The 25,697-nt window shown below is 41.3% G+C and overlaps 1 protein-coding gene across 5 annotated transcripts in view; it reads left to right on the forward strand.

Moving 5' to 3' along the window:
* APP (amyloid beta precursor protein) overlaps nucleotides 1-25,697 on the forward strand; it is a 312,932-nt gene that overhangs the window by 225,509 nt on the left and 61,726 nt on the right. For all 5 annotated transcript variants that reach the window (XM_052648165.1, XM_052648141.1, XM_052648149.1 and 2 more), the window contains 2 exons: nucleotides 14,904-15,032; nucleotides 18,866-18,965. In XM_052648165.1, coding sequence (XP_052504125.1) covers nucleotides 14,904-15,032; nucleotides 18,866-18,965 — 229 coding nt within the window. The remainder of the gene's footprint in view (nucleotides 1-14,903; nucleotides 15,033-18,865; nucleotides 18,966-25,697) is intronic.

Here is a 25,697-nt window from a genome sequence, read left to right on the forward strand (position 1 = left end):
CTAAACTTAATTTCATGCTTGTATCTGATGCTTCATACTCAGACTCTTGACATTTAATTGAGAGAAAAAAAAATTGGCAGTTTCTTTAGCACCTGTTCCCTTTTCTTCCTCACTTCTTTTCCTTTTTTTCTTTTGACTGAAGTATAGTTGACTTACATTATATTAATTTCAGGTATAAAAATAATAATGTGTTCTTTATTTTTTATAGATAGATTGTATATCATACAAAGTTATTTTAATATCTCTGACTGTATTCACCATGTTGTACATTACATCTCTGAGACTGTTCCTTTTATAACTGGAAGTTTCTACCTAGTAATCTCCTTCACCAACTTCACCCATTCTTTCTCTCCTCCTGCTGGGGACCATTAGTTTGTTCTCTGTATCTGTGAGTCTGTTTCTGTTTTGCTGTATTTGTTGATTTCTTTTGTTTGGTTGAATTCCCCATATAAGTGAAAAGCACAGCATTTGTCTTTGATTTATTTCACTAAGTGTAAAATGCCCCCTCCCCCGCCCAGGTCCATCCTTGTCACAAATGATAAAATTTCAGTCTTTTTTATGGCTGATATTCCTGTGTGTGTGTGTACACCACATGTTCTTTCTCTAGTGTCTGGCACTTAGGTTTCTTCTATATCCTGGCTATTGTAAATAAGACTCCTGCGAACACTGTAGTGCATGTATCTTTCCAAATTAGCGTCTTCATTTGCTTTGTATAGAGCTTCCCTTTGTGACTCAGTTGGTGACGAATTTGCCTGTAATGAAGGAGATGCAGATTCAATCCCTGGGTCAGGGAGACCCGCTGGAGGAGGGCATGGCAACCCACTCCAGTATTCTTGCCTGGAGAATTCTAGGACAGAGGAGCCTGGTGGGCTGCCCATGGGATCACAAAGAGCCAGACAGGCCTGAGCGACTAACACTTTCACTATTACTTCCTTTGCATAAATATTGAAGGGTCAATCACTGGATCGTATGGTAAATCCATTTTTAATTTTTTCGAGAAATCTGCGCACTGTTTTCCATAATGGCTGTACCAATTCACACTCCCACTAACAGTATACTAGATCAGTTCAGCCAAATGTTAAATTTTGTTGAGATTCCTGAAATGTCTTCATACAATTCTTTAGTGAATTCTTCGTGAGATTGCCATTGATGAGCATGGTTTTTCCCCTACATTGAGATTTTGCTCAATGCTATTGTGTAAACTTTAACATTAGGGTCATATGTGTTCAATAACAAAGTAGCAATTATTGAAGAAAAAAAGGCGAGCAATTTTTTTTTTTTAAAAAGACAGTAATCAGTTAGTGACAGTATGAGGAAGTGCCAACTAAGTCAGTCAATATAACGGATAAAGTGAAAAATCATTTGCTGAGATCTTAATACGTGAAGGCATTGAGGGAGATGAGTTTGACATTCCACCTTCAAGTTTTCAGTATTACCAGAATTTTGTAAAGCTGATCAGCATGTACTTAACAGACTGCTAGCTTGAAAATCATCTTTGGGAAAGGTAGCTACCCTGTACTTTATATATTTTTCGTTCATTCATCATTCATTTCCTTTTCGTTGAGATTTGTAAAACTTGGTAAGTACAAGGGAACTTGTTCACTCGAGAGCTTTTAAGGACAGACTTCCTATCAGATGGTTGGTAGAAAGACAAATGGGAGAGTTTGCATTTATTAGACAAAGTGCTATAAACTGCTGTGTGGTTTGCATGCTAGTCTGGGAAAGCCTCTCAGTATTACTCCTTAACTTGCTTTGACTCTTTGCCAAGCTGAATAAAGAGGTCTGACTAAAGACCAGTGGGAAGTGTGTGATGAGAGACAGTCGTGTTTTCTGTTTTTAATTGAATTTGAATTAAGTTATATAGAAAGGTAAGAAGTGTATAAGCAAGGCATCAGCTTGAACGCTGTCCTGTGCCTGAGTCCATGTTCATCACCCAGATTGCCTCCATGGCACAGCCCCACTTAGTCATGGCTTCTACGTCAAAACAGCTCTTCATCCAGTGCTGTCAAACAGACAGTACTGGGATATGTCATATTTGCTCTAGCAAAGGTTGCATGTGCTGTGCCATGCTAAGTCTCTTCAGTCGTGTCCGACTCTTTGTCACCCCATGGACTGTGGCCCACCAGGCTCCTCCGTCCATGGGCTTCTCCAGGCAAGAATACTGGAGTGGGTTACCGTGCCCTCTTCCAGGGGATCTTCCCAACCCAGGGATTAGACCCATGTCTCTTATGTCTCCTACATTGGCTGGCAGGTTCTTTACCATATCTATTTTTGTTCATTCTTAAAAACCCATTCAGTTCAGTTCAGTCGCTCAGTCGTGTCTGACTCTTTGCAACCCCATAGACTGCAGCACGCCAGGTCCTTCACCAACTCGCAGAGCTTACTCAAACTCATGTCCATTGAGTCAGTGATGCCATCCAACCATCTCATCCTCTGTCGTCCCCTTCTCCTCCTGCCGCCAATCCCTCCCAGCATCAGAGTCTTTTCCAATGAATCAGCTCTTCGCATCAGGTAGCCAAAGTATTGGAGTTTCAGCTTCAACATCAGTCCTTCCAATGAATATTCAGGACTGATTTCCTTTAGGATGGACTGGTTAGATCTCCTTGCAGTCCAAGGGACTCTCAAGAGTCTTCTCCAACACCACAGTTCAAAAGCATCAATTCTTTGGGCTCAGCTTTCTTTGTAGTCCAACTCTTACATCCATACATGACCACTGGAAAAAACATAGCTTTGACTAGACAGACCTTTGTTGGCAGAGTAATGTCTCTGCTTTTTAATGTGCTGTCTAGGTTGGTCATAACTTTCCTTCCAAGGAATGTCTTTTAATTTCATGGCTGCAGTAACCATCTGCAGTGATTTTGGAACCCAAAAAAATAAAGTCAGCCACTGTTTCCCCATCTATTTCCCATGAAGTGATGGGACCGGATGCCATGATCTTCCTTTTCTGAATGTTGAGCTTTAAGCCAACTTTTTCACTCTCCTCTTTCACTTTCATCAAGAGGCTCTTTAGTTCTTCTTCACTTTCTGCCATAAGGATGGTGTCATCTGCATATCTGAGGTTAGTGATATTTCTCCTGGCAATCTTGATTCCAGCTTGTGCTTCATCCAGCCCAGCATTTCTCATGAGGTTTTATTTTAAAACCCATTATGAAGACATAAATATTTCAGTTTTTTAAAGAAATTCATAGTACGTTATTTAATAATCCAGCAGCTACTTAATGTCTGGTCTTACAGTTATCTGCTGTACAGAACAGATGGCAGTAAGAGATCCTTCCCTAGAAACATGCATGTGTGCACACAAAATTACACATGGGTTTCAGGAAGTTCACTCGTTTTAGGAAGCTCCTCCATGGATCAGTTTAAAGGTCCTCGGTTATATTCGGATTTCTGTAAGTGTAGGGGAGCAAAATTTACCACCCCAGAATGTGTCTCTTTGGCACGAGGATTAACTTAGGCTGATTAGTTTTGAGACTCAAAAGACTCAGGAAGAATCTTTGAGCTTCCTTGTGCCTAAGTGCCGAAAAGAATGTAGACAGAGGACCTGTTTGAGGGAGGGAGTTGTCATCATACGTAACGAAAGTATGAACTGCGTGCGTAGACACAGAGGAAAGTCTGTTAAAATTCTTCTGTGTCCCATTGTGTCTGCATGGCCCTGCAAACATTTGTTTACCAAGCATTTGGTTTCTTTCCCACCCCCTCCGTGTTAATTGCCTTCCTCCCCTTTGAAGTCCCAAACCTCCAACATCCTCTTGTCTTTAGCTGAGAGTAGTATTTAAGGCGGAGAAGACGTTGGCACCGCACTCCAGTTCTCTTACCTGAAAAATCCCATGGACGGAGGCGCCTCATAGGCTGCAGTCCATGGGGTTGGGAAGAGTCGGACATGACTGAGCGACTTCACTTTCATGCATTGGAGAAGGAAATGGCAACCCACTCCAGTGTTCTTGCCTGGAGAATCCCAGGGACGAGAGAGCCTGGTGGGCTGCCGTCTACCGGGTCGCACAGAGTCAGACACGACTGAAGCGACTTAGCAGCAGCAGCAGTATTTAAGGTGGGGCTTTCTGTCATTTTGGTGTATTACTCAGTTTTCCTGGGTCTCTCTCATGTATACATGTTTTTCAACTTCTGTTTGCTTTTCCTCTTCTTAATCTGTCTCATGTCAATTTAATTGTTAGATCAGCTAGAATAACCTGGAAGCCTAGAAGAAAATTTCTTCCTCCCCAACATAAGCTTTATCTTGAGTTTCCTTATACTGTTTCTAGCAAGTCAGAGCCCTGTGGTTAGATCAAGGTGGTTAGGTAGTATGAGAAGAGGGTGAAATTGAAAGAAATATACATATGCCTATCTTTGAACATGGTGTGGCCACTTAGAGGAATTGTGAAGTAAAAATGCCAGAATCTAAGTGTGAATATACAAGATTGAAGCATACTGTTGCAACTCTCTCTTAAGAAGTCAAGAGTGTGTCACAGTTGGCACTTGTCAGATGATCAGACCACTTGACAAAGCTTCCCAAGGGTCTGCGGTATTTTAAAACATCTTTTGTTTATGATTTCTTCCTCAACTCTGTGGGCTTTGCCGTCTGGATTGCATTAATAATCCTGTTCATCGTTAAGTGCTTCAATATGTCTCACTGCGTAACTAAATAAGAATTGAAGACCTACAAGTCCAAACAATTTCTGGCCCCTCTTTGCTCGCAGTCGGCAGATCCAAGCTCTGTATCCCATGCATCTAAGCTGATCCAAAGACCAGGTTCTAAATTTCAGTTCTGTATATTGTCTTCACTAGTGTATAGCTGGGGTCTGTGTAACTAAAGGAAGAACTATTTACTCTCAGTACTCTGACACCAAATATGTGGTAGGTTTTCCCCCACATGAAAGAATTCTGATATCACAACCCCTAGTTCATGTAGATCCCCATGGGTTAAGGCTTCAAAGCCAGTCACAGATCCCAGATTTTCACCTTGTATTTCTGATGGACTAGCTGTAAATCGGTTGGGGGGACCCTCCTCACATTTGATAATTCACTGGAACAACTCACAGAGCTTTATTTACTCCTAGCAGTTTATTAAAAAGGATAGGACTCGGGAACAGCCATATGGAAGAGACTATAGAGCAAGGTATGTGGGTAAGGGGTATGGAGTCTGCATGCCTTCTCCAGGCATGGTACCCTCCTCACACCCCGACATGTTCTCCAACCTGGAAGCTCTCTGCATTCCATTGTTAAGGGGTTTTTGGTGGGGAAGATTCTAGTAGATAACCATGAATGATTAAATCATTGACCACTGGTGGTTAAACTCAATCTGCAGCCCCTCTTCCCCTCCCTGGAGGTCAGATAATGTGGCTGAAAGCTACAACCCCTCTAATCACAGGGTTGGTTCCTCCAGCATCCAGTTCCCATCCTCCAAGAGTCACCTCATTAGCACGTGAAACACCCTCCAAGAGTCTAATAAGCTCTCCTGTCTGGAATCAAAGACTAAGACCAAATATTAAAACAAAAGATGCTCTGGTCACCAGATTTTACAAAGGCGTTAGGAGCTCTATGTCAGGAACTGGGGGCAGAGACCAAACATGTATTTCTTCTTATGTCACAGTAACTAAAATAAGTTATTTGTGAGAACTAGCAAAATATCCCAGAAAAAAAAATTATGAAACTTACCAGATTTGACAAATAGTCCAACACCCCTCATTTGTGAATGACAGGATTAAAACCACCTTTATTTTCTATATTTTAAAGTAGAGTATAAACACCTGTCTTTAATTTCCAAGTTTGCCTTCGTATAGCTTGGAACAAGTGGCTTAATTAGGAAGACCTCTTCCGTTTGCAGATTGGGGTTAATTATTCTACTCTTTTTGCGATTAACATTGTTCTGGCTTTTTGTTCGCTATAATTAGAAGAACAAAGGGATTAATCTAAAGTTGAGATGAGACCGTGAAGTAGAAAGATACTTGGATCCCCAAGAAGAGAAAGATTGTTAGGATAGAATATATAGAGGCTTTGGTACCTTGTCCCTACTCGGAAGTCATCTGCCTTCTTGTGGAGGGGGGAAGGGATGGGAGATGGCTTTGCCTGAGTATTGCTGTGCTCTGTTATGACATGGGAAGCCAAATAGTAATCTGGATATACTGGGAGGGAGTGTACCTAATGCCTCCATATTACCAAAGCTGGAGGAAACACGGAATGGAGCCTGTCATGAGAATTTATCCCATTTCTCCTGTTGCTTGTACAAGACTTCTATGTTCCACCTGACATAGAATTGTCATTTACGTTCTTATACCATGTTAAACTGCAAAAAGCATTTGTGTGCTCTTCTGAAGAAAGGAATAGGCGTGAATTTTGCGGCAGACTTAAAAATTTAGTTCAGCTGAAAGCACAGCAGGTAAAGAATCTGCCTGCAATGCAGGAGACACAGGTTCCTAATTCAGGAGGATCCCCCTGGAGGAGGGCATGGCAACCCTCCCCAGTATTCTTGTCTGGAGAATCCCATGGACAGAGGAGCCTGGCCGGCTACAGTCCATGGGGTCGAAAACAGTCAGGCACGACTGAGCACAGGGCAAAGACAGACAGACCTAGCTTTAAAGATGAACACAGCTGTAATCCAAAGGTTCTAGTGGAAGCTCCCCAAGTGTTTTTTTGTTCTTCCGGTTTTTCTTGCAACAGTGAGAATGCATGTGAAATGCTGAGGGAGGTCTACTACGGCAAAATAAATTCAACCGAGACCATCTCAAGCTGAAAGAGGTTTAACTCTCGTAAAGGTGTTTTTTAAATCTGCAGACAGAGATTTTATACATTTTACATCAATGTGCTCAAGATAGCCCAAAGTCCAAGATGTAGAACTGTGGAAATAATGGCCCTGAACCTCCTTGTGAAAACAGGAGAGAACTGCTTTTTCTTGATAGGTGATTAACTTCCCCAGTCACAGTCTTGAAAACCACTAGGGTGCAATTTAATGCTCCAGGAAAGGATTTTCTGAATAAGTCCCTTGTGACCTGGAAAGGTTAGGGAGCTTCCCCATAAAGTGACTCATTTACTTCCTTCTTTTCGGCAGGATTATGCTTGGGGCTTTTAAAGGCTCTTGACAGATCATTCCCTCCCATCAGGAGATGGTTTCAGGCACAAGTGTCTGTTATGATAAGAGGCCAGAGCTCTACATCAGACATAATGCTACGAAGAGGCACAGTGGGGCTGAATGGTCATGTTTCAGTGTACCTCTCATATGAATTGTGGAATCGAAAGCTACCCACTCAGACGTGATTGGCATTAAGGGTGTATGATTGGTTCAAAATCCACGGATACCAAATTTATAAAATTGCATAAAAGAACCAAGTTTAAAAGTCAGTACATGTGAGAAGTGGATATATTAATTTTTTAAATTACCTATTATAGGAAAGGGCTTCCCTGGTGGCTTAGTGGTAAAGAATCTACCTGCCAAGGCAGAATACGCATGTTCATTCCCTGTGTCAGGAAGATCCCCTGGAGAAAGAAATGGCAAACCACTCCAGTATTCTTGCCTGGGAAATCCCTTGGACAGAGGAGCCTGGCAGGCTGCAGTCCATGGGGTCACAAAAAAGTCAGACACGACTAAGCGATTAAATAACAACGATTATAGGGGGAAAGGCTGTGAAATTTCTGACAAAATTCCATACATCAGGCTGACATCAAAACCCACACCACAAAAAGACAACCAGTAACATCTTTTGAAATCAAGGAAATGAATCTTGTTGACACTAGTTTGAATATGCTATAGTCTATGAAATATTTTCTGAGAAGAGTTCTCTTGCTGAAACAGCTCCCTGAAGGACCCCAACATACAGGGAAGATAGATTGATATGTACCATGAAAATTTGGAATGCATCTCTTCTTGGTTGAGAGATACTGTGAAGGATATATTTTGCTGCTGAAACTACTTATGCAGTTATATTTAGCTCTCGGTTATTCATTAATTTAATTAGCATTTTTTGACAGCCAAATTGTGCCAGGAACAAGAGCTAGCGATATGTTACTCTGTTGTTCCAAGAGAGGGAGATGGTTAATGTTCCAAAATATAAATCTTCTATTTTCAGATTAAGTATAATCCATTTTAGTAAGGCCTACTCTTAATCCTTCAGTCGTGTCCAACTGTTTGGAACCCCATAGACTATAGCCTTCCATGGACAGAGGAGCATGGCAGGCTACAGTCCATAGGGTTGCAAAGAGTCAGATGCGACTGAGCACACGCGCACACACTCTTAATCTTTGAAGAAATTTCTTCTTGAAATGATTTGCTGTTAATTCAGTGTGACTGTGAAGTGAATGTAATGCATATTGAAAAGGGCCGCATCTGATGCAAATGGATACTTTGTAATTATGGACTAAACACTCTTGCAGAGACAATAGTGACAATAAAAAAGGATTGGATATAATTAGTCCCCCGGGGCAGATCTTTTCCTTTCATTATCTCTGTTCTTCGCTATAAATTTTAATAAAAAGATTAGCCATTCAATGGCAATATAACCGGATTGCAGTATTAATACATAGAACATCTGTATTGTAAACTGAGAGAAATTTGCAGGAAAAAAAGTTATTATAGAAGATGTAAAGAGAATGAATGAAATTATATGCATAGAGGTTAAAAACATGCTTCTTAATCTCTGCTTACTGTCAATATCCTTATGATGAGCCACTGAATCCTTAAGCTAGTTTTTCTAAACATTTGAATAATCCTGTCTTAAATATAAGGATTATGACAATAGAAATAGTTACTTTAATAGAATATATTTCTATACAGATATCAGACATTTTTCCTATCATTTCTGTGTGAATGTTTCTGCACTTTTAATTAAAATTTTAAATTATTCACCTTTGTCCCAAGGTGATGAAATAAAAATCCCTAAACAATGGAAGGTTCCTGTTATACTACTACTCTGCCTAAAAGTTGTAAAGACTGTTACTCCTGTATTTAAATGAAACATGCATGAATCATATATCAGAAGCAGAAATCTTTTTCTTTTCTTTGTTTTAACTAAAGCAAATGAAAATATAAAGGTACAGGGGAATGTTATTTTTCTTTCTTACCTAAAATAGCATTTGTTTTTGAAGTGTCAACATAACTGCCATTTTATTTAGGATGCTTCATCTGCCTACTCCAACGTAATGACTAATCTGATTTTTATATTTTTCATTTCTTAACATGGTCTTTAGAAATATGTTTCCAAACAGAATCTTGTAATTCATTTAATGAGGGACCTCAGAGTGTCTTTCTGAAAATCATCCTGAATTCTCCTGTCCTGAGGTGTAGGCAGTGGGAGGGAAAGGCTGGTGTTTGTATAGATGCCACACGATGTGTATCTGAGCTCGCATAAACAGTGATGAAGTCACGGCGTGCTCTGGGCTCTAGAGTACAAAGCTTTGTTGTATACTCCAGGAGCTTTGTTCCTGGGCAGAGAGAGGCCTGGACTGTCATGAGAGCCTGGTGTGCTACTGTTTCATTGTCAAGCTCTAGGGATTTGGCGTGGGAATATATTTCTGAATGTATTTCTGAAGCATATAAAGAAATGTCAGTATCAAATGAGATAAGCAATTTTAAACGTGTGAACACATTCACCATTTAATTATCCATTTTAGTAGAAGATAAGGATGGATTTAGAATTAGAATCTGTGAGTGTCACAAAAGCCTAACTTCTCATTAATGCCTTTAATCTTGTTCCAGTAATACTAAACAGATTGACAGAGGACCTTTCTATCTTGCTATTTCTCCTCCCTGCATGGAGGCATTAGCTAAAGCACAGCAGAATGCCAAAAACCAAGGATGGCATTTCTGAGATTGAATAAATCTGGATGATTTTCAACACAATTAAAAGGGCAGATATTAGTGTGTCCCAAAAGAATATTATCTGCTCTTATAAGAACTGGAAATCTCTTCATTTCTAACTATTCAGCAACCTCTTTTGGTTTTCAGCTCCATAGGTTACTTTGTAGAATGGTCCTTTGCATGGTCCATTTTAGAGTTTCCTTGAAAGGCAGGATCATGTAGTGATCAGGAGATTGGACCGTAGAGCCAGAGTTGGTCTACCTGTTCTTGGCTCTATTCCTGACTAGTTTTGGGACTAAATGTAACCAGCGTCATAGCCCATTACCTCCCTTGTGCCTTGTTAGTTTCATCAATGAAATGGGTTGACCAGCTGTACCTCTGTCATATGGTTGATAGGAAGATGTAAATTACTGTGCATGAAGTCCTTGAAACACTGTCTTATTCATATAAGCAGTCAATAAATGTTGAACTGCCATTGCTTAGACAAGAGAAATAAGGGGAGGCAAGACTGTAGAAAAAATGTTTACGCTACTGTGGACGTAGCGTTATGCTGAGTAACTAACACACAACAGTTGTTTTTTTTTTGACTGTTCAACAAGGTCCCACTTTTATAAAATAACTTTATAAAAATAGTATGTAAATATATTTGCAGTGTTGATACAATGTTGTCTCCTGACGATGGAATAATGGGTGGTTTTAAGTTTCTTCGTGCTCTTTTACATACCCTGATTATCTTCAGAGAGGTATATAATTTTATTTATTTTTAATTTTGAGATATTAAAAACATATACACTATAAAGAATAGTATGAAAATATGTTTTTAAAATATAGATTATGTATCCATAACCCAAATATAAATTATTATCATATTGGTACATTTGCATCAGTTCTCCTTTTCACCATTAAAATGATTCTTTAATATAATTTTTATATTATATCAGAGTATTGTTGACTGGGGACTTCCCTGGTGGCTCAGTGGTAAAGAATCCCCCTGCCACGACTGAAGCAACACCAATGCAAGACACACAGGTTCAGTCCCTGAGTCGGGAAGATCCTCTGGAGAAGGGAATGGCAACCCACTCTAGTATTCTTGCCTGGGATATTCCGTGGATGGAGGAGCCTGCCGGGCTACAGTCCAGGGAGTCACAAAAGAACTGGACACAACTGAGTGACTAAAGCATCAATAATTGTTGATTTACAGTGTTGTGTTAGTTTCAGTAACAAACAGCATTTTCATCCCCGTGTATGCCTATGAAAGATCGTTATCTCCGTGGCACAGATGAGGAAACTGAGGCTTAGGTAGTTTGAGACTCATGTTTATTTTAAATTGATGTTAATGTTAATAACCACAGGTGGGAGTCTGTGCTGTTTGTGGGGACAGGGGAAAAAGTCGGGGGTTGGGGGAGAGACTCAAATGTCTGTTATTAGAATTTAGCTTCAAGCATCAAGGCCAGTTTGGAGCCCTTACATCCTGGCGCCCATGCTTGGGGGTGACAGTCCAGAGGACCGCATGCCTTGTAGAAACATTTCTAGGTGACTGACTACCAAAAAAGAAAGCAGAAAAGAGAGTTACAATGAAAAACAATCCTTATGGTCACTTGAAGCATTTTTTTCTTATGTGAGCTCTTCAAGAAAAAAGGTTCTATTTTCTTCAAAACAACAAAGCCTTTTCAAGAATTAAAGAATGAAACTGAGCAACTGAGAAACGATATTCAGCCAAGTAGTTGCACCAGTAAGAGGCTGGGAGGTCTTGGATGACTGCAGTTATGTGCAATCCTGTCTGTCTCCAACCTTGGAAGTATGATTGCAGTAGAACCAAAGGAGTTTCTTGGGCCTTGGTGCTGAATCAAGGAGCAAGTGTGAAGGGCGTGCAAGATCCTGTTTGCTCAATCCTGCATATAAAATATCCATCACATTCAACAATATTCAGCTTTTGATTTCTGACCCAAAAGCTACCTTTTCCAAATGAGTTTGCATAAACCTGGGCTTCCCTGGTGGCTCAGATGGTAAAGAATCCACCTGTAATACAGGAAACCTAGGGTCGATCCCTGGGTCGGGAAGATCCCCTGGAGAAAGGTATGGCTACTCACTCCAGTATTCTTGCCTGCAGAATTCCATGGACAGAGGAGCCTGGTGGTCTAAGGTCCCTGGAGTCACAAAGAGTCAGACACGACCAAGCAACTTTGACTTTGTATAAACCTTTCGCCTTTCACATGTATATTATCAGTGGAGTTTGTCAACTGTTATTTCTTTTACTGCTTTTCTCCTTTTAAAAAGATTTAAAAGATCATTTTCTAATTTGTAGGGTAAACCAGATTTCACAGTAGCAAAGAGAATTATAATGATGGGCTGCCAAACACTATACTTCAAGCTGTGATGTCTGCCTTTTTTGGAGATTATGGAGAAGCACATTGCTTCCAGGATAAAAGGAAGAAAGAAGGCAGATGAGCCCAGGTTTACTTTCTTTTTGTTGTGTTTATTTATTTGTTTTCCTAAGTGTAGGAGTGTTGCCTGTGGAAGGCATGAAAGTGAAAGTGACTCAGTCGTGTCTGACTCTTTGTGACCCCATGGACTGTCCATGGACTTCTCCAGGCCAGAATACTGGAGTGAGTAGCCTTTTAGCCTTTCCCTTCTCCAGGGGATCTTCCCAACCCAAGGATCAAACCCAGGACTCCTGCATTGCAGGGAGATTCTTTACCAGCTGAGCCACAGGGGAAGCCCAAGAATCCTGGAGTAGGTAGTCTATCCCTTCTCCAGCAGATTTTCCCAACCCAGGAATCGAATCGGCATCTCCTGCCTTGCAGGCAGATTCTTTACCAGCTGAGCTATCAAGGAAGGCCTGGAAGCCAATTCAGAGCAGCCTCTCTGAGTCAAGCACTCTGTATCATGTGTGATTCTTAACACAGAAAGACCAAATCTGGCCCTTGAGAGGCTCACAGTTGAAGAGGGCAGTCAGAAACACATAACACTCCTCTGTTCTTGGAATTCCCCAGGTAAGAATCCTGGAGTGGGTAGCCATTTCCTTCTCCAGGGGATCTTCCCGACCTAGGGATTGAACCAGGTCTCCTGCATTGAAGGCAGATTCTTTACTGTCTGAGCCATCAGGGAAGCCCATATTATTTAATAGGTTGTATTAAATGCAATAATGAGGGTTTGCAAAGCATTTCCTGGGAGCACAGGGAAAGGTACCTACCACTATTACCTGGGATGTCAGGAAAGTGGCCCCAAAGTTAAGCAACCGGAGACAGGGAGGCACATTCCATAAAGTATTGGGAAACACACACACACCATCTCTGTGAATAAATTCTGTACCTTCCAACTGATTTTCAAGGCACCGTAGATTAATAATAACTAGATAGACCCAAATGGCCAAAATTATATTTCTGACATGGACTTCCACAGGTATTTTTTCTTTGTTTTAATGAAGAGGATGCATGTATCTTTGGAAATTGTTTTTAAAACTCACATAGTATAATGCATGTATCAATAGAATTGTAAAGACATATAAAGTAGACCTTGTCCTTTTTAAAAAAAAAAAAATAAGGATGAATGCTTTCAAGTAAGACTGGAATAAAAATGGAATGGAACCAATTAGAAAAAAAAAAAGAAGCACTTCAGAAGAAACTTAATTGTTGCTAAAAGAATTTGAATCTGATCTCATGGAAAGATTTTAATTAAACTCCAGAGTAAAATAAAACATTGGCCTTTCTCCTAGGAAAATATGATGTCTCTTAGAATTTATCAGCTATTCCTTGGCCTGCGAATTAGTGGTGATTGTCTGTTATTTTTCTCATTTTGACTATTACATGTTACTGATGGTAGGATTATTTGTGCAACAGTAACTGCTGAGACAACCACTCCGTTCAGTTCAGTTGCTCAGTCGTGTCTGACTCTTTGCTACCTCATGGACTGCAGCACACCAGGCCTCCCTGTCCATCACCAACTCTCGGAGTTTACTCAAACTCATGTCCATTGAGTCAGTGATGCGATCCAGCCATCTCATCCTCTGTCATCCCCTTCTCCTCCTGCCCTCAATTTTTCCCAGCATCAGAGTATTTTCAAATGAGTCAGTTCTTTGCATCAGGTGGCCAAAGTACTAGTTTCAGCTTCAGCATCAGTCCTTCCAGTGAATATTCAGGAGTGATTTCCTCTAGCATGGACTAGTTGGATCTCCTTGCAGTCCAAGGGACTCTCAAGAGTCTTCTCCAACACCACAAATCAAAGCATCAATTCTTCAGCTATCAGCTTTTTTTATAGTCCAACTCTCACATCCATTTCCAGTAGTCATGTATGGATGTGAGACTTGGATATGAGACAATCATTAAGACTGTACAAATAGAAATGTAGTCTCAAGTGCCCCTATATATTTGGGTGGGAAAATGGGAAGGACCTCAGTTAAATCTAACAGATCCAGAATCAACTCTCTGGGCTTCTCTGGTGGCTCAGGGGTTAAGAATCCACCTGCCGATGAAAGGGACACCGGTTTGATCCCTGATCCCCGAAGAGTCCACATGCCTCCAAGCAGCTAAGCCCGAGGCCACAGTTAATGATCCTGTGCTATCGGGCTCGGGAGTCACAACTGCTGCTGAAACCCACGCGCCCAAAAGCTTGGGCGTGACCACAGGAGAAGCCACAGCTATAAGAAGCTTGCTCACTGCACCTAGAGAATAGCCTGAGCAGCAACAAAGACCTAGCATGGCCAAAAATTTTTTTTAAATCAACTCTCCTTCAATAACAGAAGGCACTGTTTTAAAAGGAATTGTTAACAAGGATAACCATCATCAAGTTTTTTAAAAATCCACTCTCCTTCAGTAACAGAAGGCCCTATTTTAAAAGGAATTGTTAACAAGGACAGCCATTATCCTATGTGTCAAATGCTAAGTGCTCTTATAGAAATGAAAAGTGGCCAATTGAATAAGGAATTACCTAGGAAGAAGGAAGTGGAGAATTCTTTGAAAAGAATTGCCAAAAAAAGAGGGGGAAAAAAATGACTCACAGTGCTTTCACATCAGGGTATGAATTAGTGGACCCTCTGACCCCAAAGTGTTTAGAAAAAGCAACATTTTGGATGAATCTGAACATTTCTTTTTTTTTTCTTTTTCATTTTTTCTCCCTACAGCCTCGTCATGTGTTCAACATGCTAAAGAAGTATGTCCGTGCCGAACAGAAAGACAGACAGCACACCCTAAAGCATTTTGAACATGTTCGCATGGTGGATCCAAAGAAAGCTGCTCAAATCCGATCCCAGGTAAGCACAGAGTCTGGTAGTCATGCCACTTGGACAATTCAGTGTCCTTGCTCTTTGAATTGAATCTTTAGCTATTCCCAGAGTAGCCATGGGGGTTGGACCTCTATAGCAAGAGTCCTTTAATACCTGGGAGATTCTAAAGGATTGTCCTAGGATAGCACGTGATCTGGCACTTTTTGAGTTATAAAAATTTTGGTTTCACAGACAACTACTCAATCTCATCACACGGACCACAGCCTTGTCTAACTCAGTGAAACTAAGCCATTCCGTGTGGGGCCACCCAAGATGGGCGGGTCATAGTGGAGAGGTCTGACAGAATGTGGTCCACTGGAGAAGGGAATGGCAAACCACTTCAGTATTCTTGCCTTGAGAACCCCATGAACAGTATGAAAAGGCAAAATGATAGGATACTGAAAGAGTGACTCCCCACTAGATGCCCAATATGCTACTGGAGATCAGTGGAGAAATAACTCCAGAAAGAATGAAGGGATGGAGCCAAAGCAAAAACAATACCCAGTTGTGGATGTGACTGGTGATAAAGCAAGGTCCAATGCTGTAAAGAGCAATACTGCATAGGAACCTGCAATGTTAGGTCCGTGAATCAAGGCAAATTGGAAGTAGTCAAATAAGAGATGGCAAGAGTGAACGTCGACATTCTAGGAATCAGCAAACTAAAATGGACTGGAATGGGTGAATTTAACTCAGATGACCATTATATCTACTACTGCGGGCAGGAATCCCTTAGAAGAAATGGAGTAGCCATTATGGTCAACAAAAGTCTGAAATGTAGTACTTGGATGCAATCTCAAAAACGACAGAATGATCTCTGTTCGTTTCTAAGGCAAACCATTCAATATCACAGTTATCCAAGTCTATGCCCCAATCAGTAACGCTGAAGAAGCTGAAGCTGAACAGTTCTATGAAGACCTGCAAGACCTTCTAGAACCAACACCCCAAAAAGATGTCCTTTTCATTATAGGGGAGTGGAACGCAAAAGTAGGAAGTCAAGAAACACCTGGAGTAACAGGCAGATTTGGCCTTGGAATGCGGAATGAAGCAGGGCAAAGACTAATAGAGTTTTGCCAAGAAAATGCACTGGTCATAGCAAACACCCTCTTCCAACAGCACAAGAGAAGACTCTACACATGGACATCACCAGATGGCCAACACTGAAATCAGATTGATTATATTCTTTGCAGCCAAAGATGGAGAAGCTGTATACAGTCAGCAAAAACAAGACCAGGAGCTGACTGTGGCTGAGATCATGAACTCCTTACTTAAATTGAAGAAAGTAGGGAAAACCACTAGACCATTCAGGTATGACCTAAATCAAATCCCTTATGATTATACAGTGGAAATGAGAAATAGATTTAAGGGACTAGATCTGATAGAGTGCCTAATGAACTATGAACAGAGGTTCACGACATTGTACAGGAGACAGGGATCAAGACCATCCCCATGGAAAAGAAATGCAAAAAAGCAAAATGGCTGTCTGGGGAGGCCTTACCAATAGCTGTGAAAAGAAGAGAAGTGAAAAGCAAAGAGAAAAGGAAAGATATAAACATCTGAATGCAGAGTTCCAAAAAATAGCAAGGAGAGATAAGAAAGCCTTCCTCAGTGATCAGTGCAAAAAAATAAAGGAAAACAACAGAATGGGCAAGACTAGAGATCTCTTCAAGAAAATTAGAGATACCAAGGGAACATTTCATGCAAAGATGGGCTCGATAAAGGATAGAAATGGTATGGACCTAACAAAAGCAGAAGATATTAAGAAGAGGTGGCAAGAATACACAGAAGAACTGTACAAAAAAGGTCTTCATGACCCAGATAATCACAATGGTATGATCACTCATCTAGAGCCAGACATCCTGGAATGTGAAGTCAAGTGGGCCTTACAAAGCATCACTATGAACAAAGCTCATGGAGGTGATGGAATTCCAGTTGAGCTATTTCAAATCCTGAAAGATGATGCTGTGAAAGTGCTACACTCAATATGCCAGCAAATTTGGAAAACTCAGCAGTGGCCACAGGACTGGAAAAGGTCAGTTTTCGTTCCAATCCCAAAGAAAGGCAATGCCAAAGAATGCTCAAACTACCGCACAGTTGCACTCATCTCACACATTAGTAAAGTAATGCTCAAAATTCTCCAAGCCAGACTTCAGCAATATATGAACCGTGAACTTCCTGATGTTCAAGCTGGATTTAGAAAAGGCAGAGGAACCAGAGATCAAATTGCCAACATCCGCTGGATCATGTTGGGCAAGAGAGTTCCAGAAAAACATCCATTTCTGCTTTATTGACTATGGCAAAGCCTTTGACTGTGTGGATCACAATAAACTGTGGAAAATTCTGAGAGAGATGGGAATACCAGTACCTGACCTGCCTCTTGAGAAATCTGTATGCAGGTCAGGAAGCAACAGTTAGAACTGGACATGGAACAACAGACTGGTTCCAAAAAGGAAAAGCAGTACGTCAAGGCTGTATATTGTCACCCTGCTTATTTAACTTCTATGCAGAGTACATCATGAGAAACTCTGGGCTGAAAGAAGCACAAGCTGGAATCAAGATTGGTGGGAGAAATATCAATAACCTCAGATATGCAGATCATTCCACCCTTATGGCAGAAGTGAAGAGGAACTAAAAAGCCTCTTGATGAAAGTGAAAGAGGAGAGTGAAAAAGTTGGCTTAAAGCTCAACATTCAGAAAAGGAAGATCATGGCATCCGGTCCCATCACTTCATGGGAAATAGATGGGGAAACAGTGAAAACAATGTCAGACTTTATTTGGCGGGGTGGCTCCAAAATCACTGTGGATGGTAATCGCAGCCATGAAATTAAAAGATGCTTACTCCTTGGAAGGAAAGGTATGACCAACCTAGATAGCATATTCCAAAGCAGAGACATTCCTTTGCCAACAAAGGTCCATCTAGTCAAGGCTATGGTTTTTCCAGTAGTCTTGTATGGATGTGAGAGTTGGACTGTGAAGAAAAGGGGACAACAGAGGATGAGATGGCTGAATGGCATCACCGACTCGATGGACATTAGTTTGGGTGAACTCCGGGCGTTGGTGATGGACAGGGAGGCCTGGCGTGCTGCAGTTCATGGGGTCACAAAGAGTCAGACACGACTGAGCAACTGAACTTACTGAGTTATAAAAATAACAGAGTATAAAAATCTTGAGTGTCTACTGTTACTGATGATTAAGGAACCATTTCAAACTCTAATGACTAAAAGAACAAAAACGTAAGTTGTATAAGCCAAAACTGCTAAAATATGGTCCAGCTAATTAGAGAAGACCATCACAAGCTCCATTTCTATAATGGAGCTTGGAAATAATATGAGACTAAATGTAGCTTGGTAGCGATAAGTTTCATACTCTGCTATTTGCAAAGCTTGACAACTGGAATCTATCTGCAGAAATCTAAATTTTTAAATTTCCTTAAACAGAAGAGTTTTTCAAGTATCTATCATGAAATATCCATGTGATCCCATCTGTTGGAAAATTTGAAAGACATATATTTAGGTCATCAGAGGTTATTTAGGAATCTCCATATTAGGAATCATAGTTGGGCAGAAATGGTCTTTTCAACTGGCTTTATATTTGATGATTATAAACATTTAATATAATGAGAATTTTGAAACAACTCCAAAGATGGAGAACTAAAAACAAGAGAACAAGAAAAATAAAGGTGCCCTTTCCAGTTCAGAGTTCCAGCAGCACTTTGTTGGTTTTATTTGGGAAGTTTGTATCTGTCTGTGGTGCCTGGTAAGGAAAAGCACTGCCCCTTCCTCCGGAGGTGGTTTACCTGGCACTGTCTGCCTCCTTTGCTGCAGGTTATGACGCACCTTCGAGTAATTTATGAACGCATGAACCAGTCTCTCTCCCTGCTCTACAATGTTCCTGCCGTGGCCGAGGAAATTCAGGATGAAGTTGGTGAGTGAGCTGTTGTTCTGATGCTGCACATATAAACATGTTTTCCTCATGCAGGAGAAAATCAGGGAACTGAGTTAGTCTGCCTCAGAAATCACCAGTGCTTTAACAGGTTGAAGGGAAAAAGAGCAGATTCTCTTTGATGATGAAACCCTTGGGGAGTATAAATAGTTCTCATATCAGCAGTTGCTTCAGATCTTAACTTCCTGCTTACAACAGTGGGGAAATGTAACTTGCCTTTTGGTCCATTTGTGTGATAATGAGCCACTTGTTACTGGATTCTACTTGTCCACAGTTGTCTGATTTCGTCTTGTAAGTTTCACCTTATGGTGCGTTGGTACTTTACAACTTAAGAGAAACAACCATTTCTTCATCTCTTAATTCTTTATTATCATACTTTTTGAGTGGCATGATAGTTTTTCAGATGAAGGGACTCAAATCTACAGTTTTAGGAACCTGCCTATGCCACGCAAACTCTAGGGAGCCCAGAAAGACCATAAAACTGTGACTGTTGACTTTGAGGTGATTGTTGTCTGCAGTGATACATCTTTCTTTCTTGCCCGCTCCACCCCACTCCCCCACATAGTCACGATTGTTCTCTGAATCAGATTGTTGTTTAAACTTAATCAACTGTGTGCCCACTATCACTCATTAAACTTTTATTTAAATAATCACACACTCATAAGAAGTTAGAAAAGTAATACAGAGAAGTCCAGGGTCGACTTCCTCATAGTAACATCTTATATAATGCCATATATTTGCAAAACCAGGAAACTGATCTTGCGTGCCCACTGTCTCCTGTGACCCTAATGATATCTTTAATATTTTGTATGAGTAAGTTTTCCCTTTTCTATTTTTCTTGGAAAGGGAGTAATGTATCACATAATGTAATTCTCCACAAACCCCCAAAATGCCTGTATTTAACTTTATCTCACAAAAGTACTTGGATGCAGTTGCACCCGTGCATGTTTCAGCATAAAACAGATGTGTAAATCTGGGTGCCTTGGGGCATGAACTGTTTGTAAATAAGCAATATGTGTGTGGTGTATCTCTCTCCATAATGAGTCCTGCCCTTTGTTAATTGGGTTGGAAATAGATGCTTAATTAGGTTTGAAATGGATGCAGGTTGTCTGAAATCAGGCCACCCAGGATATGCTGTAGATGGCGTACAGGTTGCAGGAATTCCTGCTTTGAAATGCCCAACGCGCAGCTCGATTTTTCCATCTCATGCCAGTGCTATTCTACGCTTCTTTTTTTCTAACTTGGCACTGCCTCGCAAGTGTAGTTTGTATTTCGGTCAGGTATTTGGCACTTAATCAAGTGGTAATGGTCTGTTCAGTATTGTGCGTTAACATACGGAATCGTTTCTTTAAGAACTGAATATTCTGTTAGATACTTTTGTAAGGTAGACATTTGTAAGGAAGCTTTAAAATACTGTTTCTTAAATAACTATAAGAAAGTCCTCTAGTAAGTTGTAGAAGGGACAAAATCAAAGAAATCATCACATTCTTAATGAATCGAAGCTCCCATCTTCTAGGTGAATGTATTTTTGCCTTTTAGCCATCTTAACAAGCTTATTTTCTTAAGTGACTTAGAGCTGTTGCCAGAAATACAGCGATGGAAGAGTAAGCCATTGCACAGGACTAGAGTATTTCACTCTCACCCAGTAATTGGTTGACTCTTTCTAATTAAATTATCAGATGCTTTTATTGCGCAAACTACTGAAAGCAGTGACCACTAATGAGACACAGTTCCCCAGAACAGATGGCAATTCAGCTGTCTTGAGTGTTGCAAAATGCCCAAGAATCAGGCCACACACTAAACTTCACATCTCAGTGACAGGGAGAATATTCAGAGGGCTAGAATCAAGGAATTATTTTTCTTTAAAATTAAAAAAGCTATTAAGTTGGATTAAGAGCATATCATTTAAAAAATAGTTATGCTAAGTGAAAGAAGCTAGTCACAAATGATCACATATTGTATAATTCCATATATATAAAATATGCAGAATTGGGAAATTTATAGAGAGAAATCATATTGGTGTCTGGCAAGGGCTTGGAAGGTGGGGGTAATGAGAGTACAATTAATGAATATGTTGTTGAGTTGCTAAGTCGTACCTGACGGTTTTTGACCCTATGAACTGCAGCACGCCAAGCTTCCCAAACTCATTATCTCCCTGAGTTTGCTCAAACTTGTGTCCATCGAGTCAGTGATGCCATCCAGCCATCTCATCCTCTGTCATCCCTTTCTCCTCCTGCCCTCAGTCTTTCCCAGCATCAGGTTCTTCTTCAGTGAGTCAGGTCTTCACATCAGGTGGCCACAGCATTGGCGCTTCAGCTTCACCATCAGTCCTTCCAATGAATATTCAGAGTTGATTTCCTTAGGATTGACTGGTTTGATCTCCTTGCTGTCCAAGGGACTCTCAAGAGTCAGATAATGAAATCTTTCTAAAATTAGACAGTAATAATGACTGCACAACTCTGTGAATACACTAATACCCATAAATATTATACATTTAAAAGAGTAAATTTTTTGGTATGTGAATTATATCTCAGTTAAGCTGTTACTTAATAAAAATTAGTCACCCCTTGCTGCTAAGTCGCTTCAGTCGTGTCCGACTCTGTGCGACCCCATAGACGGCAGCCCACCAGGCTCTCCCGTCCCTGGGATTCTCCAGGCAAGAACACTGGAGTGGGTTGCCATTTCCTTCTCCAATGCATGAAAGTGAAAAGTGAAAGTAAAGTCATGTCCGACTCTGAGCGACCCCACGGACTGCAGCCCACCAGGCTTCTCCACCCGTGGAGTTTTCCAGGCAAGAGTACTGGAGTGGGGTGCCATTGCCTTCTCTGAGTCACCCCTTAACTTAGCACAAAGAAGTTTTGTCATTCTAAGTACACGGAACAGTGAATCCTGAAAGATAATCATTTTCAAAATCTGTCTCGCCTCCATTTTTAAATGGCTGTTTCCTATGGGAGCAGAAGCTTGCATTAATGAATTCCATTAAATAGGTCTGTGTACCATTTGAGGTTCTAGCACCAAAGCCAAGGAAGAGAGTTCTACTGTGAGCTCAGCTGTCTCATAGAAGCATTCTTCGTTTGAAGGAACATTGTGAAATAACTTCCTTCTAAAGTAGGAGTATGGATAAAACAGGGCTTCCCAGGTGGGACAGGGGTTAAGAATCCCCCTGCCAATGTAGGGGACTGAAGAGACACAGATTCAATCCCTGGGTGAGGAAGATCCCCTGAAGGACGAAATGGCAACCCACTCCAATATTCTTGCCTGGGAAATTCCACGGACAGAGGAGGGAGGCGGGCTACAGTCTGTGGGTTCACAAAGAGGCAAACTTAGTGACTCAACAACAACAACAAATGAATGAAAAAAGACGGCCCATGAGTGCTAGTTGTTTAAGCTGAGCGGGAGTTCTTTGTAGTAGTCTCTTTTGTATATGCTTGAAATTTTCCACAACAGAAGTTGTTGATTTGTCACTTACTTTCTAAATAGAATCTTCACAATTTTCTCCCAGTTTATATCTTGTACATTTCATTGTTTCTGCTTAAAAGCTTCGTTGTTTAGTCTGATGTACATGCACATGCATTTTCTCCATAATCATATTTTAGATTTGGAGTCAGTTCAGTGTAAATAAGGATACTAGAATTCCAAGCTACAGGTCAAAGGAGAAGATCCAAAAGAACCTACAAATGCATGCTTTTTGTATAAAAGTTTGTGCTTATAAACACAGGCAGTTAGGATATGTTTAATACTGTAAAACAGCTGGAGAGAAATACAGTAGTTTTGTCACATGAGGGTTAATAGTTGCTCTGGAGATGAAGGGTTTTCAACAGCCCTAGGAAACTGCCAGTATCTTTAGTGATGTAGGTTTACCTGCTCCGGGTGATTTACGTTCCCGTGAAGATAGAATTCTCTAGCACGAATGAGATTGAGGAAGAAGCAAGCCACCCCAAAGAGGAAAGGGCAGAAGTGAGAACTGGCATCAGATTTGTGGCATCAAAAAGTCAGTGAAGTGAGACTGACTGGAGTCTAGAATTCACCATGCCAGTGAGATCCAGCGCTGCTCGTTTTTAGCCACTGCACTTTCCTGAGAACCGCATTTGTTTATGCTATTCTGCTGTTAACTCCTGTAAATCCTATATTCATAAACCTAACAACAGCCTGTCTGCTGAGTCCCAGTGACATATTCCAGACTCAATACAGGCAGACCTCGTTTTCTTGTGCTTCGCAGATACTGCGTTCTTTACAGTGTGAAGGCTTGTGGCAACCTGGTCTCAAGTGAATCTATCAACACCATTTTCCAACTGCATTTTCTCCCTCCATGTCTGTGTGTCACATTTTGGTCATTATTGTGATATTTCATTCTTTCTCATTATTATTATATTTGTGATGGTGATCTATGATCAGTGATCTTTGATGTTGTTCAGTTGCTAGGTCATGTCCAACTCTTTGCATTCTTATGGACCGTAGCCAGCCGGAATCCTCTCCCCATGGCATTCTCCAAGGCAAGAATACTGGAGCAAGCTGCCATTTCCTCCTCCAGGGGATCTTTCTGACCCAGGGATCAAACCCATGTCTCCAACAATGGCAGGCAGATTCATTACCGCTTGGAGTTTGCTCAGAGCATGTCTGTTGAGTCAGTGATGCTATCCAGCCATCTCATCCTCTGCCACCCTCTCCTCCTTTTGCCTTCAATCTTTCCCAGCATCACAGCTTTTTTCCAGTGAGTCAGCTCTTCGCATCAGGTGGCCAAAGTATTGGAGTTTCATTTTTAGCATCAGTGCCTCCAGTGAATAATTAGGGTTGATTTACTCTATGAAATCATATTTCAGATATTGTTATTATATCTGTGATGGTGATTCTATGATCAGTCATCCTTGATGTTACTATTGCAAAAATATTGTGACTTGCTAAAGGCTCAGATGACAATTAGCATTCTGTAGCAATAAAGTGTTTTTCAATGAAGGTATGTTCATTGTTTCTTTGATATAATGCTATTTGCACTTCATAGACTGCAGGAAAAGTGTAATCATAACTTTTATTTGCACTGGAAAACAAAAAAATTAACAGGACTCACTTTGTTGTGCTAATTGTTTTACTGCCGTTTTCTGGAACAAGCCTGCAGTATCTCTGAGGTATGCCTATATTTCACCCATTTCTCAAACTCCAGACTATGTGTTTAAAGAAATCATTGGGTCCCTCTTGAAATTCACTCATTTTACCGTCTCAGTTATGGGTTCTCCCAGTTGTCCTAAACCATATCCATGGTGCGTTCCTTTCCTCCACCCATGATTGCTCATCAATCTGAAGTCTACGTATTCTACGCCCTGTATTCATGAGGACTGCCTTCTCTGTAAACCCATGTTGTTAGCTCAGATCCTCATCATCACATGAGTTTCACTGATCATCCTGCCTCTTGTCTTTCCATGGCTCCCTCCTACCCAGACTCTTCCTCTTCAGAGCCGAGTTCCTGCCAAAATGAAAAGACAGCCTGCACATGGTTCTTCTTGCTTGAAAAGCAGCATCCTTCCATGCTCAGCTGCAATGTCCACACTCCCATAAACTCTTGACTAATTTGCATAGGAAGCCAGGTGGAAGAGCTGGTGTTTGAGTGACAGCTGTATGGCAAACTGATGACTGTGTCTTACCGATGATGTTGCTGGCCTGAGTTCTTTATGAAAGTCCACCCTTGCTGAGGTTCAGGGTCATCACATGTAGATGTGGCAAGTGGTTTAGAGTGTGACTGACCTTCATTCATTAGTATTGCTGTGTCAGATGGTAAAGAATCTGCCTGCAATGCAGGAGACCCAGGTTCCATCCCTGAATCAGGAAGATACCCTGGAGGAGGAAGGGATGGCAATCCACTCCAGTGTGCTTGCCTAGAGAATTCCATGGGCAGAGGAGTCTGGCGGGCTGTAGTCCCTGAGGTCACATGACTAACACTTTCACTTTCCACAGGAAGCAGAGCTTTCTTGTAATTCACACAGAAGTACCACAGGTGCCAGTGACGGTGCTGGTGAATTCAGTGTCTGCACCCCCAACTTACAATTGAAGAAACTGACCCTCAAGAGAGAGGTCACTGACTTGCCCTTAACCGATGGTTAAAGTGAGGAAAGTGGCATGGGAGCCAGGGTCTGCATGAGTCGGAGACTTATTCTGTCTCTGCTACCCACTTTTCTACTCTGAATTCAGTAGAATTCTCTTCTAGATCCTCAGTGTCTAGAGCGCCAGATATCCACCTCGAGTAGCATACTCTGTTTCGTGTTTAATTGTGGATGTGCTCACCAGCCCCCCTCACCCTGTGAGCTCTTTCTGGACGTATCTTGGGCATGCTCGCATCCTTGGGATCCCGCATAGGACCTGGTACTCTGCGGGCGCTGGTCTTCAGAGCTCGCACGTGGGTGCTCAGTTTCTCAGTCGTGTCCAGCCCTTTGTGAGCCCATGGACTGTAGCCCACCAAGCTCCTCTGTCCATGGGATTTCCCCGGCAAGAATACTGGAGCGGGTAGCCATCTCCTCCTCCACAAGATCTTCCGATTCCAGAGATCAAACTGACATCACCTGTGCCTCCTGCATTGCCGGCAGATTCTTTACTGCTGAGCCGCCGGACAAACCCATAGCTTCAGTCAATTCAGCTCAGTCGCTCAGTCATGTCCGACTCTTTGCAACCCCATGAATAGCAGCACGCCAGGCCTCCCTGTCCATTACCAACTCCCGGAATTCACTC

This window comes from Budorcas taxicolor, chromosome 1 (assembly GCF_023091745.1).
Source record: "Budorcas taxicolor isolate Tak-1 chromosome 1, Takin1.1, whole genome shotgun sequence".
NCBI lineage: Eukaryota > Metazoa > Chordata > Mammalia > Artiodactyla > Bovidae > Budorcas > Budorcas taxicolor.